This window comes from Heteronotia binoei, chromosome 6, assembly GCF_032191835.1.
Source record: "Heteronotia binoei isolate CCM8104 ecotype False Entrance Well chromosome 6, APGP_CSIRO_Hbin_v1, whole genome shotgun sequence".
Lineage (NCBI taxonomy): Eukaryota > Metazoa > Chordata > Lepidosauria > Squamata > Gekkonidae > Heteronotia > Heteronotia binoei.
In genome coordinates this window covers 2,698,841-2,717,909 of record NC_083228.1, presented here as the reverse complement: position 1 = coordinate 2,717,909, position 19,069 = coordinate 2,698,841, and the positions used below count along the sequence as shown (strand labels likewise).

Genomic DNA, 19,069 nt, shown 5'->3' with positions numbered 1-19,069 from the left:
TAATTTTAACAGGGATAGATGTAAAGTTCTGCATTTTGGTAGGAAAAATCCCATGCATAACTATAGGATGGGGGAGACTTGTCTTGGCAGTAGTCTGTGCGAAAAGGATCTTGGGGTCTTAGTGGACCATACGCTGAACATGAGTCAACAGTGTGATACGGTGGCTAAAAAGGCTAATGCAATTTTGGGCTGTATCAACAGAAGTATAGTGTCCAGATCACGTGATGTGATGGTATCGCTTTACTCTGCTCTGGTAAGACTTCACCTAAACAGTATTGTGTTCAGTTTTGGGCACCACATTTTAAGAAGGATATAGACAAGCTGGAACGGGTCCAGAGGAGGGCGATGAAGATGGTTGAAGGAAAGGTTGAAGGAGCTGGGGATGTTTAGCCTGGAGAGGAGGCAGCTGAGAGGTGATCTGATCACCATCTTCAAGTCCTTGAAGGGCTGTCATATAGAGGATGGTGTGGAATTGTTTTCTGTGGTCCCAGAAGGTAGGACCAGAACCAATGGGTTGAAATTAAATCAAAAGAGTTTCCAGCTCAACATTAGGAAGAACTTCCTGACCGTTAGAGCAGTTCCTCAGTGGAACAGGCTTCCTCGGGAGGTGGTGGGCTCTCCTTCCTTGGGGGTTTTTAAACAGAGGCTAGATGGCCATCTGACAGCGATGAAGATCCTGTGAATTTGGGGTAGGTATTTGTGAGTTTCCCGCATTGTGCAGGAGGTTGGACCAGATGATCCAACTCTATGATTCTATTATTCTATATAGGATGCAAGCTTTCCAGTTTTGCAGAAGTTTTCATCAGGCACAATGTTACCTTTTGTAAAAAGAGAAATTTAAAGGTGTGGGGGGGAGAAACAGATGCCTCAGGTCAAGAAGTTACCGTATTTGCTGGCGTATAAGATGACTTTTTTGCCCTGAAAAACATGCCTCCAAGTGGGGGGGTCGTCTTATACGCCGGGTGCACTTCAGTTGGGATAGACATAGCTGCCCATAGTGGCCTTCTGATGCTCGCCCGGTGCCCATAGTGGCCTCCCGATGCCCACCCACCTCATTCTACATACCGTCCAGTATCACGCGGTATCCAGCGCGGCTGCGGCGGGTCATCAGTGTGGCTGTGGCGAGCATCAGCAGCGAGACGGGTGCCAGCCTTTTCGGCGTGACCGGCCCGTTCTGCTCGGCGGGAAGCAGCGGCACTCCGGCCCTCCCCTTGTCTACGCAGAGCTCGCACATGCGCACTAGTGCCGGTCACAGGGAGATGCAGGGGCGGGCATATAATACTGGTACTATCCATAATATGGATTCAAGGGCAGACCAGACTGCTGCTAGTTGTGGGGGGGGGTCGTCTTATACGCCGGCAAATACGGTAAGTCCTTTTTGAGGCAGCCTTGCACATTAAATTCAAAATTGTTGCCTGGGTTCCCTGAGCAAAGGGCAATGAAAGGGAAACCAAAGTCCAACCGGCACCTTTAAGTCCAACAAACCTTTATTCAGCACTTCTTCAGACAAGGAATGACGTAAAATAAACAGAGCTACATGTATCTGATTCCTCATCTGAAGAAGTGTGCATGCACATGAAAGCTTACATTCTGAATAAAAGTTTGTTGGTCTTAAAGGTGATACTTGACTCCTGCTTTGTTCTACTGCTTCAGATCAACACGGCTGCCCACCTGGATCTATCTACAAAATCCAACCAGTGTCTCTGTTAGCTCTCCCTAATACATGTTGTTAAAAATAACAAATCCAGCTTCACGAAGAGTTCTTGCTATGAAGCTGATTGGCATTTATTTATTTATTGTATGGCAAAGTGAACACACAGGAAGTCTAACCCCCTATAATATAAAATATTTAAGTTGATACAAGTATGCAGACCGATTAGGTAATTCCCCTAAATACTAATATCTAGGTTTTCAGCCCACTCAGTTTCAGCTGGGAAGAATTCAGAGAGCTCCATCACATCTCCCTGGAAGGCATGGCACTCACATTCCTCTGACAGACGGAAGGCAGTTTGGCAGGCTGCACCACAACCACATTTGGGTCCTGGTATTTTGCACCGTTGAAACAACAGGTCTGCACAGCTGCAAAAGCCTGTTCATATTAGACATCTTCCGTACTCTATACAGCAAGTCAAATCCTATGGGCCGCTCATTGGTGTTTATCAGGTTATGGATATCAGGTAGAACGGAGTGCATCCATGTTCACAGCCATTCATTCCCTAGATAAAAATGTTGTGATTGTAGGATTTGTGCAGATCTTATTGTTGGGCTTCAGGATCTGAGTCTGGATAGGCACACATCAGCCATCTGCTTGTGGATGGACAACTCTCTGTTTTCTGTGATCCTTCTATAGTCACGAAGAAGAGTGTCTTGTCTTTGGAGATGCAGGGGAGCGAAGTGGCACAATATGTCAGAGTGGGCTTGATACATCCTCTGATGGTTCTCATTGTGTTGAGTTGGACATCAAGATTGTGGACATGGGAGCTCTGTTGAGCCACTGAAACACCATATTCCACAGTCCTATACACCAACCCCAAAGCTAAGCTTCTAAGTGTTGGAGCAGACACAATTGAAGTCGTACCACATAATTTTTGGAGAATGTTGTTCCCTGTGTGTATTTTCACTGATACATTGGTAAGATGGCATTTATTGCTCAAGGTCCTATCCATGGTAATGCTAAGGTGTCGGTTGTGTGTAAGTCAGGTACCATTAAGGTAGACATTCAGCTCACAGTTGGCAAGATTGTTATTTCTTGGACTTAGGATAAGCTGCCATTTGCGGTAGTTGTTGGCCAAAATTTTGAGGTCCCTAATCAGTATTTCCTCAGTTGCTTCAATTGATTTATGCCTTATTGCAGTCGCCACATCATAGGCATAAGCAAGCTTCCTGGATATTGTTTTGGAAACATCAGAGGTGTATAGATTGAAATGAACTGGAGTGAGGACTAAACTCACCATTATTCAGTTTCTTCTGCCTGCTGACTGATTGACCCATAATTCCTCAGAAAGTTCTATCAGCATATTTAGGAGTTGAAATAACATTCTGCAGGGGAATGCTTGTAAAAACATGTAAAACAGACCATCCCTCCAGACTGTGTCGTAAGTGGCAGTCAGAGCAATGAAAACAGCTGATGTCTTAAGACATTTCTGCTACCCTACCTCAATGAAAGTTATTAAGATGAGTGTCGTCACAATGATGATGGGGTATAACCCTACTTGCTCTATAGGGACTTATTTGTTAATTCTATCACTGATTTTGTTCAGTATTAGCCTCTCAAGGAGTTCATAACAGGAGCTCAGAAGGGAAATAGGTCTGTGACTTTCCACCAGATGTTTTGGTTTTCCAGATTTTAGAATAGCAGCTATCTTTGCTTTCTTGAATTCTCCTGGGAGTCTTCCTGTTCTCATGATGTCAGGGAGAAACTATGTGAGCCACTTCTTAGTGAACGTGCCACTGTTGATCAGGAACTCATTATGGATGCAGTCAAGGCCTGGTGTCTTTCCACTCTTGATGCCTTTCAGTGCCCTGGATTTCTCACCAGCCCTGAAAACTGCTGACAGCTTGTAGTCTTCAGGCAAGTGCATTTCAAACTCTGGAGTTTTTATTATTTTTATCCTGATTGTAAAATCTTGATCCACTGGAACTCTGGATAGGGATACCAATTGGGCAGCTACCTGGTTTGATGTTACCTCTGGACTTCTGCAGTCTTTGCAGTTAATTAAGAGGGCAAAAGATGCCTCTGGGGAAACGAGAATGCTGCTCCCTCTCAGGCCAAGGAGCAGCACTCCCTTCCCCCAGTCCCACCCCAGCCAATCTTTAGCAAATCCCTGAACACCCCCCCTCCCCTTTTGTTCATGTGCCCCTCCCAGCAGTTCCCCTCTTCAGGGAAGCCAGAGAGGGAGACATCCTTGCTGCTCCATCCTCTCTGCTGCCCCTCCCCCAGAGCTCCCTGCCTGTGAGTGGGAAGGATCTGCCTGGTCTTTCAGAGAGTTGCCAGCCTCCTGGTGGGGCCTGGAGATCTTACGTAATGACAAGAGAGAGCAGCAGCATTGGAGGATGCCCTGTCCTTTGCACAGCCTCCCCTCCCCAGACTGCCTCCAAATGTCTAGGAATTCCCAGATCTGGAACTGGTGGCCCCACACCTCTGCCCACCACTGGCTCCTTAGTGAAGAACACCCAGGACCTCACAGCCTTGGCTTCCTGCCCCTGGCATCCAAAGGGGCAAGAGGCAAGTTGGTGACCACGCTGGGCTGCTGGATTCAAGTGGTCCAGTTGTCTCCACACTGGCTGTAGCTGGATTCCCCACCACTCTCTCTGAAGCAGTTGGAGCCTGAATGCAGGCATACAGATGTCCGTGTCAAAGACACACAGAGAGATCCAGGTGAGTGGCCGTGTTGGTCTGAAGCAGCAGAACAAAGTGTGAATCCAGTGGGACCTTTAAGACTAACTAAGTTTAATTCCGGGCATAAGCTTTTGTGTGCATGCAACAAAGTGCATCCAACAAAGTTTGAATTGTGTGGATGCACACTGAAGCTTCTACCCAGAATTAAACTTTGTTGGTCTTAAAGGTGCCCCTGGACTCACACTTGTTCTATGTTCAGAGAGTGCTTCTCTCAGACATTAAAATAATTAGAACAGTTGGAGGGCAGAGTTCCCAGCAGCACCGGGCCACAAATACCTTGGGAGAAGGAGGACAGGTCCAAAATGTAAAGTCTGTTCTTTATTATAGGGCAAGATTCCTGGTCCCTGAGAGCCAGCAAGCTTCTGAACTTCTCAGGGCCCTTTGCATGGTTTCCACGCTTTATCGTGGTAGGAACCAGTACTGGGTGAAGTGTCATTTCCTCCCAGAAAGGGAGCAAGGTCTCCTCTTTTGTGACTTCTCAGAATAACTTAATCATAGCTATGAAGATTAATATAGATTCATAGACTTAAAAAATTGGAAGGGACCTAAAGACCATCCAGTGTCCTTCCTTGGAGGTTTTTAAAGAGGCTAGATGGCCATCTGACAGCAATGACGATCTTATGAATTTAGGGGGAGGTGTTTGTGAGTTTCCTGCATTGTGCAGGGGGTTGGACTAGATGACCCTGGAGGTTCCTTCCAACTCCATGATTCTCTGATTCAATTGAACGCCCAGCCCCATGCAGGATGGCCTCCAGGCTCCCTGACAAATAGATCTCCAATACCTGTTCAAACACCGCCAAGGAGGGAGAACCCACCACCCCCACAAGAGCCAATGCAATGTAGTCAGTAGAACCTGGGAGAACCAAGTCTGAATCCCCTCTCCTGCCATGGGAGTTTTGCTGGCTGACCCCTCAGCCGAACCAGCCTTGCAGGGAGGGTGGTGGTTGTGAGGATAAAATGGAGGTGGGGGAGGAGGTCAGCCTCCTTGGAGCCTCACTGGGGAGAAAGGTGGGGGGGGTGCAAATGAAGGAAATGAAATAATTCCTTGGGCAACCGATTCCACCAGTGAGTGGCTGGTGGACTGGGGAGAGGGAGCCACAAATCAAAACCTGCTCTGCAGATCAGGAAACCCAAACCGTTCCCAGCCCACACTTACAGTTTCTCTACTGAAGGATAACATTTCAGGGATTCATTTGCTAACTTTGCTTTCTGCTGCCAGCTGCTTTAAATGAGTTGGAGCCTGCTGTTTAGAAGCAGCCACATTGGGGGAGGGGGCAGCAATCCACACAAGGCGTTGGGCATGGAGAATTTGTCTCTGGGAATCGCCTGAGAAGTTGCTAAGCAGCTGCATAATGACAGATGACTGCCTTTTTTGGCTGGTGTGTAAAGAGGCTTCATGCTACCCGCACACACACGCATTCATACTGCACAGTGCCCGCTGGGCCCCCAGAACAGAGGCAACTCCCAAGATCAGGGTCACTTTTTGGTCCAGATATGGAAAGAAAGCCCCCTCCCCCTCCCCGTTTGCACAGACCCACAAATGCTGCAGACGCACCCTGGGATTTGAAAGGAGGACGCTCTGCTTTGGGAGAGGCCAACTTACCCTGTTGGTGTGATAGTCGAGCCAGCCCTTGTGATGCCGCCTGTGAAACTTTTGTTCCTAGGCAACAGGAAATTCCAAGCCCTTGGAGACCATTAGCATAAGGTCTGGTTTTGCAGCAGGCAAGGGCAAAGGTAGCCCAGCTGGCTGTTGCTATGTATAGGCCCTGCCCTGGGTCCGGTGAGAAAACAGGCTGGGGAGGTTCTCCCTGCAGGCAGCCCTGGGCAGGCATGGTGGGTCAGTCTGGTCTGCAGGGGCGTCCTTGAGATCATCCTTCCTCACCACGTGTCCGACTCTGGCAGCGCAGCCTGGTTTGAGAGTGAGAGGGAAATGAACCCAGGCTGGAGCCAGGCTGGAAACTGGCATGCCGACACTGCAGGGAGGGCATACGGGACCATCTTGCTGCTTGGCAGCACCCAGCACCAGAGCTCTGCCCTCAAGCAACAGTTGGTCGGGGCAGCAGGCAGAGCTAAGAAAATTGGAAACCAGTGGTAATGCTCCTGTATAGATCAGCAGTGCAGTCTCATTTGGAATACTGAGCACAGTCCCCTGGGCAAGCACCAGTCATTTCCAACTCTGGGATGACATCACGACATTTTCACGGCAGACTTTTTACGGGGTGGTTTGCCATTGTCTTCCCCAGTCATCTACAGCTTCCCCCCAGCAAGGCTGGGTACTCATTTTACCGACGTCAGAAGGATGGGAGGCTGAGTCAACCCTGAGCCGGCTATCTGAACCCAGCTTCCACCAGGATCAAACACAGGTCGTGAGCAAAGAGCTCGGACTGCAGTACTGCAGCTTTACCACTTTGCGCCACAGGGCTCCCACAGTTCTGGTCACCACACCTCAAGAAAGAGATTACAGCACTGGAAATGGGGCAGAAAAGGGCTCTCAGACATCTGACATTAATGTCTTATGGCTCTCAAGCATCTGATGTTTATTCTATGTGGCTCTTGCATTAAGCAAGATATAGCATGCCTCCATCCCTCCCCAAAGATTGCTTTCCCCACTTCAAGTACTCCAGATTTTGAATACAGCTGCAGTCAGTGAGAAGAATACCTCCACATGGACCTGACAGCAGAATAATTACACATCAGTCACCCTGGATTTGCATCCCCTGCTGCCTTTGCCTTACCTTCACCGGAGATCAGATCAGACACACTGTCTTGTTCTGTTTGTTTCAGAAGCAGCTCAGGAGGAGAGAAGACCATGCTCCTAAAATGGCAGGTAAAGTAGGGCACATCCTTGGCTGATTGGGCAGAGCCAGTGTGGTGTAGTGGCGAGAATGTTGGACTAGGTTCTGGGAGAAGCAGGCTCGAATCCTCCACGCTGCCAAGGAAACCTGCCATGCCTAGCCCACCTCACAGAGTTGCTCTGAGGATGAAACGGAGGAAAGGAAGCCACGCAGGCCACTTTGGGCCCCACTGGGGAGGAAGGCAGGAGAGAAATACAGTAAATAAAGTATGTAAATTTTGAAGAAATAAAGCCTGTCGGTCCCATATTGTCTGCCAAGTGGGACTGAAGTTTGGCTTACTTGCAGGTGCAGAGGGACAGACAAAGCTGGGAAGCTAAGGAGCAACACACACACACACACACACACACACACACCCCTGATTCTTACGGCCTCAGTCTCATTGATGTGATCCCCTTTTAGAGAAGAGCTGCTGAGAGCATCCCTGTAAACCTACTGACATTCAGACTTGCTGTGAGGAACTTCTTTGCTCACACTTGATTTCCGCCTCTCACAGCAGTCGCTTGTGGTGTAAGTTGCTTTGTGTGCATGAGCACTTGAAGGCGGTCAGTCAGAGCAGCTCTTTGACGTGATGCAGGACAAAAATCCCATGAGAGGAAACCACCAGTCTTCCACCCCCAAAATAACTGCAACTCCTGGTTTTTTTAAAAAAAAACAACAACCTGTGAATGAGCTTAAGAGTTTGCCTGCCTCTCCTGTTAACGACTTCTGGGTCCTGCAGGCATGACTGTCTTAAGAATACATGTCTACGAGGCAGGCTTTAAGAACAGAAGTTTGGTGGCTACAGAGAGAAGACTACAGTTCTTATGAGGCAGTGTGAGAGCGTGCATGGGTGAATCTGTCGTCCACACAAGTTTTCCTACCTTTGCTATTAACAAGATAGGCAGCCAAAATTGGGGCCCCCAGGTTTGTAGAAAAAATGTCCCTTTCTCTCTATATGCTTCCAATTGGAAGGTTTAAGTATAAGCAGATGAGGTCATGTTGAGAATTAGCTATATTGAGGTCAGAAGCCATCTTCCTCTGAACGCCACTCAGGGAAGCCTTTTGCCTTCTTGGCTCTGCTTATGACCCTCCCAGAGGTCTCTGACTGGCCCCTGCTGGAGAAGATGCCAGTCAGTCTGCTGTCTCTCTGTCTTTCCTTCCTTCCTCTCCCTTTCTTCTCCCCTCTCTCTCCTATCTGTTTGCTGTGTTCCTTTTCCTTTCATCCTTCCTTCCTTCCTCTCCCTCCCAGCTATTTGCTTTCTTTCCACTTCTTTCTTTTTGCCTTTCTTTTTCTCCCTCCCTCCCCCGTCTCTCTCTCTCTCTTCCTTCCTTTCTCCCCATCTCTCCCTCTCCCAACCTATTTGCCCTTCCTCCCTCCCCTGCGCAGCGGACTCAGTATGAGTTACAACATTCTTAAAACATATAAAATACAGCACAATTCACAAAATCTGTCAATTTCAGAAAAATGCTAATATATAAAAAGCCCTTAAGTGGTGCCAACTGAACAATTGGATGAACCAGCTGAGGTTCTAATTATAAGCAGCTGCCGGTTGAAGCGCAGCAAGGCAAGAGAATGGGAGCAGCTATGGTGGCCTCGAGGACAGACGCTGCTGAGTAGAGAAGGCCCCTGTAGAGGGTCTATCTTCTTATGCTGGTGTGAACAGTGGCAGCTCTTCATTCTCTCGGAAGTGGGGTCGCAGCCCTTCTCACCTGGGGGTTCCCAGCCTTTCTGAGCCTGCCGGCCCCTGTGGGATTCTGGCATGAGGTGGTGAGTGGACTACAAAATGGCTGCCACAGGAGACCACGCCTGCTACAAAAGGCATGTGGTTGGAGGTGGAGCCACTTAAGGAGGGAAAGCCCAAGTGCTGGGGAAAGTGGGGTAATTTTAAAGAGTCCATTGGAAAGAGGAGTGAGAAAGAGTAAAACTAACACTGCCCCTGAAACGTTTTAATTTGAATGGCCCATCCCGTTTCCAGTGGCCAATCAGAAGCCCTTCTGGGGAAGCGCCCCAAGGGGCCCCACCCACGTTCAGGAAACACTTGATGGGCACCAGGAGATGTGTTGGGGGGCACAAGGCTGCCCATGGGGATCTGTGTTCCAGCCCAACCTGGCAGAAATGTCGTTTGCCAGGCAAGAAATGAGTGTCCATTTCCAAGAGCAAGGTGTATTTGTAGCCCCACCAGTGGCAATTAATGTGACAGCTGAAGCATTTCTGTGGGGAATGGGTCAGTGCTAAAGTAATCTTTATCTCCATGACCTGGCAGAGGAGGGAGATCAGCAACTTCGAGTACCTCATGTACCTGAACACCCTGGCCGGCCGCACCTACAGCGATCTCATGCAGTACCCAGTCTTCCCCTGGATCCTGGCTGACTACCATTCCCAGGTGAGCCATTTCTGCCCAGCCACCTGCTCTTTTCAGGGAGACAGCCCGCCACACTTACGAACGTGGGTGTCAGGGCCAGACGTTCTGCTTGTCCACTTCCTGCTTGTCTTCCAGACTTTGGATCTGACTGATCCCAGGGTCTTCCGGGACCTGTCAAAGCCCGTGGGGGCTCAGACAGCCAAGAGAAAAGAGAAATTCATCCAGCGTTATAAAGATGTAGAGAAGACTGAAGGTATGTTGAGTTTCCCCTGAGAACCCTTTGTTCAGAAGGCTTTAGCAGCTGGAGGAGGCAGGCAGGGGAAGGTAGGGCTGTACACAGACAGACAGACAGACAGAGCCCCGTGGCGCAGAGTGGTAAAGCTGCAGTACTGCAGTCGAAGCCCTCTGCTCATGACCTGAGTTCGATCCCAGCAAAAGCTGGTTCAGGTAGTCAGCTCCAAGTTAACTCAGCCTTCCATCCTTCTGAGGTTGGTAAAATGAGTCCCCAGCTTGCTGGGGGGGGAAGCGTAGATGACTGGGGAAGGCAATGGCAAACCACCCCTTAAAAGGTTTGCTGTGAAAACGTTGTGAAAGCAACGTCTCCCCAGAGTCGGAAACAACTGGTGCTTGCATTGTAAAAATTCCTCTCTAGACATTCAATGGTCCAGAAGCTGCAAATAGTACATTTTTAAATTCTGACCTGCCTTTTAAGTTTTGGCCCTCCTGGGCTGTAACGATGCTGTTTGAGCGTGAGAGTCTGGTTTCCACCTGTGGGGAAATGGTTTCACAAGCCCAGTTTCAGCCCATGATCAGCCTTCCGGGGCCTCCAGTCCAGCCGGGCTCCCCTTCCTCCACTCCACCCTCCTCTAGGTAAATTTCCCCCACCTTGACTGACCGTGCTTGAAGGGGAGTCTGCCCGAGTGTTCTGACCCCAGCCCTGCTCCGCCATTAGAGGTGCAGCTTCTCCTTTTGCCCCAGAGGCTGTGGGGAGTGGGCACTCCTGCAGGTGCGTTCAGCCAGGACACAGCTCACAGCGGCCCCCTCCCCTTCTCTCTCTTGGGACACATGGCAGGTGCATGTCTCATGGTTCCTAGAGACCAGTCAGAGTAAGTTCAAAATGAAAAGATGTTTAATCAGATAATGAAAGTGCACACATCATTTGCAAGAGCAACAAACCAAGCAAGGATAAAAGAAATTGGGAATAAACCACAAATTCTCTTCCTTTGCCAACCTGGTGGTGGAAAGTGCTATCATAGAATTACAGAGTTGGGGTTCTCCAGGGTCATTTAGTCCAATCCCCTGCACAATGCAGGAAACTCACAAGTACCCCCCTCACCCCCGTCCCCAGAGACACCTGCTCCACACCCAGGAGATGGCATAAAACCCCAGGATCCATGACCAAAGTTGTGATTCAGTGGTCCACTTTCTCTGACCTGGTTGGCCTAGTTTTTGTCCGATTTTGGAAGCTAAGCAGGGTCAGCCACTGTTGTAGTTGGATGGGAGACCACCAAGGAAGAGCAGGGTGTCTGTGCAGAAGCAGGCAATGGCCAGCCACCTTTGCTCATCTCTTCCCTATGGTCCTGGGGTTGCTATGAGTCTGTTACTTCAAGCATTCCACCACATCCTCACAAAGCCCCTGTTCCTCTTTTGCAGGCAGCCTCTCCGCCCAGTGCCATTACTGCACCCACTACTCTTCTGCCATCATCGTGGCCTCCTACCTGGTCCGCATAGAGCCCTTCACCCAGATCTACTGCTCCTTGCAGGTAAGTGGGTCTTCCACATGCAGGGTGGCAGCCATGATCATCAATGTTACCATCCCAATCCCTGCTAATCTTCCCCGGTTGACCTTATTGATGATTTGCAAATGAATAGATCAGGCCTGGAGATCTCCCAGAATCACTTACAACTGCTCTTCAGACATTGGTTCCCCTGGAGAAAGCGGCTGCTGTGGAGGCTGGGCTGTCTGGCATGACACCCTGCTGAGGTCCCTCCTCTCTCTAAACTAATTTTGGATTGGGAGACTCCTGGAGATTGGAAGGTGACTCCCCCAGATCGCCAGGAATTTCCCCAGCTGTAGTTGGCAGCTCTGCTGGACCATTGAGATGTGCTTAAATTTACAATTGTAAAAATGAAGTGCCTATTTTTTTTTAAAAAAGAAAGAATCTGAAGCTGCAATTCTGGGTGGAGGAGAGGGACAGGATATAAGGTTGTCAATTTTGGATTGGGAAACTCCTGGAGATTTTCAGGGTGGAGCCTGGGGAGGGGAGGGACCTCAGTAGGGTATAGTGCCCCACAGAGCCCACCCTCTAGAGTTCCCTTTTCTCCAGGGCAGCTGATCTCTGCAGGCTAGAGATCTGTTGTCATTCTTGGGAATCTCCACACACACACACACACACCCCCAGGAAGGCTGATCAGATGGGCAGAACAAAAGAGAAGTGTGATAAACAGGCCAGGTTAGATACCGTGCAAGACAGATGGGGTAGGACAAAAGACGGTTAAGGCCCGGCTGGCTCTAGGAACATCCTGCATTCAGTGGAGAGAAAGGCCAGAAGAAAGAGAAAAGGGGTTGGTTTTCATACCCTGCTTTTCTCTACCTTAAGGAGTCTTGGAGCAACTTCCAATCATCTTCTCTTCCCCTTCCCACAGTAGAACCTGGGAGATGGGGGGGGGTGTGTGTGTGTAGAGAACTCTGAGAGAACTGTGACTAGCCCAAGATCACCCAGTAGCCTTCATATGGATGAGTGGGGAATCAAACCTGGCTCTCCAGATTAGAGAGCTCCACTCTTAACCGCTATTCCAGAGACCCCATGGAGAGAGAGGACTCGTCCAAGGGTGGGTGTTAAATCACATTGGTTCCCCCTGTTTTGCCTCCAGGTTGACTGCTTTGCACACCATAATAAATGCCCTTCTTTGGGCTCCTGCATGGGAGACAATGTTGTGAATCCAGGATCCTTCTCATCCAGCAGCCCAAGGAAGAGGCCCAAGCTGTTGCTTTCTTTTTCCAGCAGCCTGCAAAGTGGTTCTGGGGTTTCTTATCTCCGGTTCTGTGCAGTTTTTTGCATTCAGAGAGAAAGAAAACCTATTAATTCTGATATAAACATATGCAAATAAAGTTATTAATATAAGAAATTCTGCAAGTCAGTTATTGCTTTCTTTATAAATAATACAGGCTTGCGTTTTAAATATATTACTTCCTCTAAAACACATTAGACAGTGGCAAAAAAAATTACATTTTTCCAGATGGTAATATCTTTAACCGGATTTGTGGCACTAACAACATTTCCTATGTAGATATTATTTTTATTGAATACAGGTAACCTTTTTATTACAAATCACATTGTTTCTCCGGAGATTCCCATCAGCTCTCATAAATGCTGCAAAAGCGGATGAGGACGTGTCAGTCACTCTCCTTGGGCAGCCAGCACTTCCTGGTGCTGATTAAACGGGAGCCTCTTTGAGCAGAGATCCAAGAGAGACTTGTTAGCCAGCTGCTTCTCTATAGCCTGACTTCCTTCTAATGCATTTGAATTCCAATGGAAATGTGGCTCCATGGGACGTGGCCCATTCAAGCGACCACAGTGACCTGGCATGGACTCTGGCTTGACCTCTTATGTTTCATGCAACAAGCCCACTGAGACGGAGCTCACAGTCTGATTCTTGCAGAATTGTGTCTGTGTGAGTGGGCAGCCTCAGGAACTCAGACTGAAGTGGCTGCTGACCACAGAGAGCATCAGGGTAGGGTTGCCAATCCCCAGGTGGGAAGCAGGGGAGACCCCCGTTCTACAAAAAAGTCAATTTCAGTGAAATTTACAAGAATATGCTGTAGTTGCTCAGTATTGAAGGAATATATCATGCTATTTTATAATATATAATGTATATATCCAAAATTATAAATCAGAATTACAATAAAGCATTTGCCATTTTTCATCATGAAGGAATCCATGTAGAGCAAAGACTCCAAGGAGTGCAAAGTCCTAGCAGGTCCTTTTGACCTTTCCTGGTGGATGACGATGTTGCCAGCGATGTCAAAAGCTACTTTGCAGTACATTGAAGACTCAACACATCAGGCAATGTCTTTATAATGGTGTAAATGATAACACGTTCCATAGGTTTTAAAGGCCTTGTTTCGGTCTGGATCAATTCACTTCATGTTATCTGGAACCAATGCTCACAACAAGATGCACGCGACTAGTCAGTTTCTTTATCTGGCATTAGCTTGTCACAGCCTTGATCCTGGCTCCACCCTCAAAGTCCCCCTATGTTTCTTGAGTTGGACTTGGCAGCCTTACTGTAGGGTCTTCAAGGCCTGGAGATCCCCCAGAATTACAACTCATCTCCTGCCTACAGAGATCAGCTTGCCTGGAGAAAATGGCTGCTTTGGAGGGTGAGCTCTTTGGCCTTGGACCCTGCTGAGGCCCCTCCCCTCCCCAGACTGGTCCCCCAGGTAGCTAGGAATTTCCCAACCCATAGCTGGCAACCCTACGTTTTGCAGTGTCTGGCTCTGTAACGTGTTCATTAAAATCACAGAATGTGAAATGGCTCTAAGCATCAATACAGGCAACCATCATTTAGGCCTGCCTTGCCAACCTCCGGGTGAGTTCTCCTGGAATTACACCTGACCTCCAGATGACAGAAAATGGCAGCTTCAGAGGGCAGGTATATCATAGAATCCAGGTGAAATCCTCCCCCAAATTCCCCCTCTAGGGTACCACCCCCCAAACCTCCAGGATTTCCCCAAGCCACAGTTGGCAACCTAATTTATGCTGAGTCCAAGCACCTGGCTCACCAGTGAGATTCTCCAGAACTCCGCTCACACCGGATGTCCATCTCTTCGCAGTCAGGATGAAGATTTCTACTTCTGGTTCCAGATATAGGGAGGGCTTGAGGGCACCCCGCCTAGCTGCGGAGATTTTCCTCCTTTGAAGGACCATTGGGTTTTCCCCTTCTTCTGAGGGGCACAGGGTCTGATCCTGCAACTAGGAGTTTGCCCCAACTTGGGGTGGGGGTGGGAAAGAGGCCAACTTCAGGCCAGCCCTCGAATGGTACCGACCTGATTTGGGCCACATGTGTGCAAATGCAGCAGCCAAATGTCTGTCCATCGAAGGCATCACAGAGTGCAGACGGACCTCCTCTTTATGGGCCATTTGGAGGGGGGGGGCGGGCAAGAGTGGAACTTGTCCAAGAGACGACAGTCCTTCTGACTCAATGATGCCATCAAAGACCAGTCTCTGTGCTTGCTGCTATCACAGCCCTGTGAATTGGGGCCACAGGTAGTGCAGGCAGACTCCATGGTCTTCCTTTGCTCCTTGATACAATTGGGGAACTCGCGTACCTCAGAGACAGCAGTAGAGGATCCCAGAGACAATCCCATCCTCCCTTCCATTTCAGAGCTATCAGCCGCTAACCTTGGTGACAGCTAACCGAGGCCCTTTCCACACTAGCCACTTCACCTTCTCTTAGTGCGCATTTCAAAGTGACCTTCTGCATTAACTGGCACCTTCAGTTCTGTCTTGTCTTGCAGTTTCTTGTAGCTTCTATATTCAATTTGCGTGACTAGAACTCTCCCCAATTTCAGCTTCCTTTCTCCCTGCAGTTTCCAAAACTCCTTTTGGGACAGACTTTTTGCCAGCTCCATGTTTGATCCAGATCTCTTTTTAGAAGGCCACCCAGTGCCCTCCCCACAATGTCCCCTCTCTCTCTCTTTAGGTTGACGCCCCCTCCCCATTCTGTTTGCTTTCCCTCCTTCTCCAAAGACAAGAGAGAAAGATGCATCCTCCCGGACAGGCAAACCTTAAAATAGCCAGAGAGAGCATAACAACAAATCAGTAAATATAAAAGACTGGAGGATTTCCCACTCCCTTCCATTTCTTTTTGCAGAATCATGGGGGGTGGGAAGCTGAAAGATGCTTTCTCAGGGCATCTTGTTTTGGTTTCTCTTAAAGGTACGCTGTCCTAGTCTCTCTTCTCATGCCCTGTCAGAGGAAATAGCCATCAATGTTCAACCAGGATCCTCTTCAGCTCTCCCCTCCCTCATTAATAGTTTTATGGATGGGGTTTTTAAAATGGGGCAGCTTCTCTTTCTCTTGTCCTGGCTTTCTATTTGCTGCCACGACAGTGGGAACTTTCCCATCCAGACTAGCCAGCTGCAGATTTCCCCACCACCACGGGGTGGAAATACAGAAAGCATCATCCACAGAGAGTGATGCAGATCAAGGCATAACGACTTCACTGCTGAGATACTGTGGAGCAGATACAGAATGTCAAAGGGCCCCAAGTCACTTGCAAGAGGCCCCTAGAAGGTGACTGAAGGGAGCACAAGGGAAATAACCAGGGAAGGGGAAACGGGAAGGGAGTGACGAGTAAAGAGCCTGGATGACCACAAAAGCATTCTGGGGAGTCTGAATGAACCAGCTCCACTCCCTCATCTTCTCCTTGCCCCACATGAATGTAGCTGACCTCTTCTACCTGTATATTTGACCAAACCTCTCTAAGGGAAAGAGAACTCTCTGGGGGTGTTGGGGAGGGAGCCTCTGCCATTCAATCTCTCCTGAATTAATCATGGGCTGTGTCACTGGCAGTTTAATCGGGCTTCCTTTCCACTTGTTGCCCTTTCTTTGACTTCTTCTTAACCGAGCTTGGGAAGTGACAGTCAGTGGAACAAGTTGCCCTCTGGGTCCCCCACATCCTGAGACTGAGCACAGCGGGGAGATCTCTGGGGGGTAGAGCAGTGCTGGATTTAGGACAAATGAGGCCCTGTGCTAGTTAAGTTATGAAGCCCCTTACCTGGGCCCTGAAGGAGGTAGGCCCGGCGTGCCTACGCAGGCAGTCTGGCATGCATGCTCAGAAAATTTAGGAGTAGTTAAAATATTACATGTTACCTGATCAAGCATTATTTTCAACAAGTTTTAGGCAAATTTTTGAATTATCAGGGCTCAGCCTCATGGAATGTTTTTTGGGAGTTTTATGGCTAAATTCAGGTCTAGACTGTATGGGCTATAGGTCAGATATGGACATTACAACAAACTTGAAAGCTATTATATATTAACCAAAGCCCCAACCTGCCCAACACTGTCTCACACAGGCCGCATGATGAAATAGTCAAACTTGATGAAAAGAGAACAGACAGGACAGTCAACATCATGTAATTAAATCTAAACATTATGTAACATTTTAACCTTTGAAGACTGACAACATTTTTAATCTTAAACTTCATTGAAAATAATCTTAAATCATACAGGAAAACATCGCACATGACGGACTGCACTTATGAATTGAATGCTGCTAGCCGCTAAACTTGAGATTTTCACCAATACAACAATATTTTTAATATGTCATATTGTGTAAAATTTTATGCTGAATCGTTCAGTGACTTTTCTGATATTGAATGACGAGCTTTTCTTGCTAAAAGCTGCAATTGTTTTCACCATTTGCTATCATGGAGCAGCTTTTAAATTCGTTATATCTGAAAAGTTTAAGTAGATCAGTCTGATTTTAGGTTGCTAATATATGCAAAAGCTTCTGCTGAATCGATGGAGATACATTTTAATGCATCTCAGCAGGAGTTTGAAATGTTTTTGGAAGGCAGATGGGGCCCCCCTGGCCAACGGGGCCCTGTGCTTAAGCACACCTAAGCCCAATGGTAAATCCGACACTGGGATAGAGGATAAGAAAATAGCCAGAGTTTCTGCCTGGCCAATCCACATTCTGCACAAAAGAATAAACTGGGCGATTTTGTACTCCTGTGAGACTGGGCCTGCCTTTGAATTCTGCCTCCAAACCCAGGGGCCTTAAAGGGCTTCAGCAGCTGTAAAGATCCTCTGCAAGGTATCTGTGAAACATAAGGCAGGTGTGTGTGTGTGTCCGCAGGCAAGAGGCAAAGAGAGTTTGGACAGAGTTCATGGGGTTGCTGTAACTCAGCACTTCCCACCCCCCCATCCCCAGTTTTATGGATATAGATATGGTGGCAAGTGGGGGGGTGAGGCTGGATTGCAAAGATTACATAAAATGATACACGGAAAAAAATCTCAATGTGGAGCCCCTGTTCGAGGCTTTGAACCACCGGACTGCCTTCCAGGGTGCCCTCAAAATATTCCTTTGCCTTCCCACATGACTGCCTCCCCCACAATTCTTTCAGTTTTCTGGGTGTCTTTTAACAATCCTAGGCAGTACAAGCAGAGGACACTGCAGGTTGGACCCCTAGCAGTTCCCAGGGAACCTCAAGAGAACAGGGGGGATTTTCCTCTCTCCATAACAGAAAGACAACCCCTGAGGCTTGAAACGCTACATTTCAAGAACAACTCAGGAATTCTTTCACGTGCAGTTCTTTTGTTTTTGTACACGACAGGCTATGAGCAGAGGAAATGTGGGCAGGAGAGATGACTTCACCATAAAATCATAGAGTTGGAAGGGACCTCCAGGATCATCTAGTCCAACCCCCTGCACAATGCAGGAAACTCACAAATACCTCCCCCTAAATTCACAGGATCTTCATTGCTGTCAGATGGACATCTAGCCTCCCACCACCTTCCAAGGAAGCCTGTTCCACAGAGGAACCACTCTCACTGTCAGGAAGTTCTTCCTAATGTTGAACTGGAAACTCTTTTGATTTAATTTCTACCCATTGGTTCTGGTCCTACCTTCTGGGGCCACAGAAAACAATTCCACCCCATCCTCTAGAATAGATGACAGCCCTTCAAGTACTTGAAGATGTGATCATATCACCTCTCAGCTGCCAATCCCCCTCCTGTTGTTTTTCAGGCCAAATCAAAATCTCACACACACACACACACACATCCCTTCGGAATGAAGATGTTGTTTGTTATTTATGCTGAAAGGGGAAAGGATTAAGCAGCCTTTCCCTCCCACCACCACCCCCTTAATACAGCCTGTTTCTGAGAGTTGCCAACTCTGCATTTGGAAATTCCTGGAGAGTTTGGGGAGGGGAGTATAAGGCCACAAAACCCACCCTCCAAGCAGCCCTTGTCACCAGGAAAACTAATCTCTGTGGTATAATTCTGGGGGTTGGCAATGACAACCTCTGTGTCCCTGGTGGGGTTCGTGGCACAGAGCTGGCTGGGGTCCGTTGGGCTGAGAGTTTGCAGCAGGTTGTCACAATTGTGGTCCAACTCCTGGGGGAACAGAAAGCAGAGCAGGCCTGCTGCGGTCCAGTCCCAGCTTCCTCCAGGGAGCTTCTCTTGCTATTTCCAGGGAGGAGCTTTTGATGTCGCAGAGCGGATGTTCCACAGTCTGCGCAGCACCTGGGACTCTGCTTCCAGGCAGAACATGACTGACGTGAGGGAACTCACCCCCGAATTCTTTTATCTGCCAGAATTCTTGACAAATTGCAACCAGTTTGAGTTTGGTACGTATGGCCTTTTTTTCCCTGTGAGAATTTTCAAAGCAACCAAATGTGATTTCCAAGGGCCCAAAATGTTCCAAATGTTCAGGGGGGTGGGGGGGAGCTTTTTTAAAAA

The 19,069-nt window shown here is 48.4% G+C and overlaps 1 protein-coding gene across 1 annotated transcript in view; it reads left to right on the top strand.

Annotated features, from left to right (window-relative positions):
* The window catches only part of WDFY4 (WDFY family member 4), a 215,777-nt gene that overhangs the window by 156,639 nt on the left and 40,069 nt on the right, over positions 1–19,069 (top strand). The window contains exons 47-51 of the mRNA XM_060240960.1: positions 7,184–7,226; positions 9,498–9,617; positions 9,732–9,849; positions 11,250–11,359; positions 18,804–18,957. Coding sequence (XP_060096943.1) covers positions 7,184–7,226; positions 9,498–9,617; positions 9,732–9,849; positions 11,250–11,359; positions 18,804–18,957 — 545 coding nt within the window. The remainder of the gene's footprint in view (positions 1–7,183; positions 7,227–9,497; positions 9,618–9,731; positions 9,850–11,249; positions 11,360–18,803; positions 18,958–19,069) is intronic.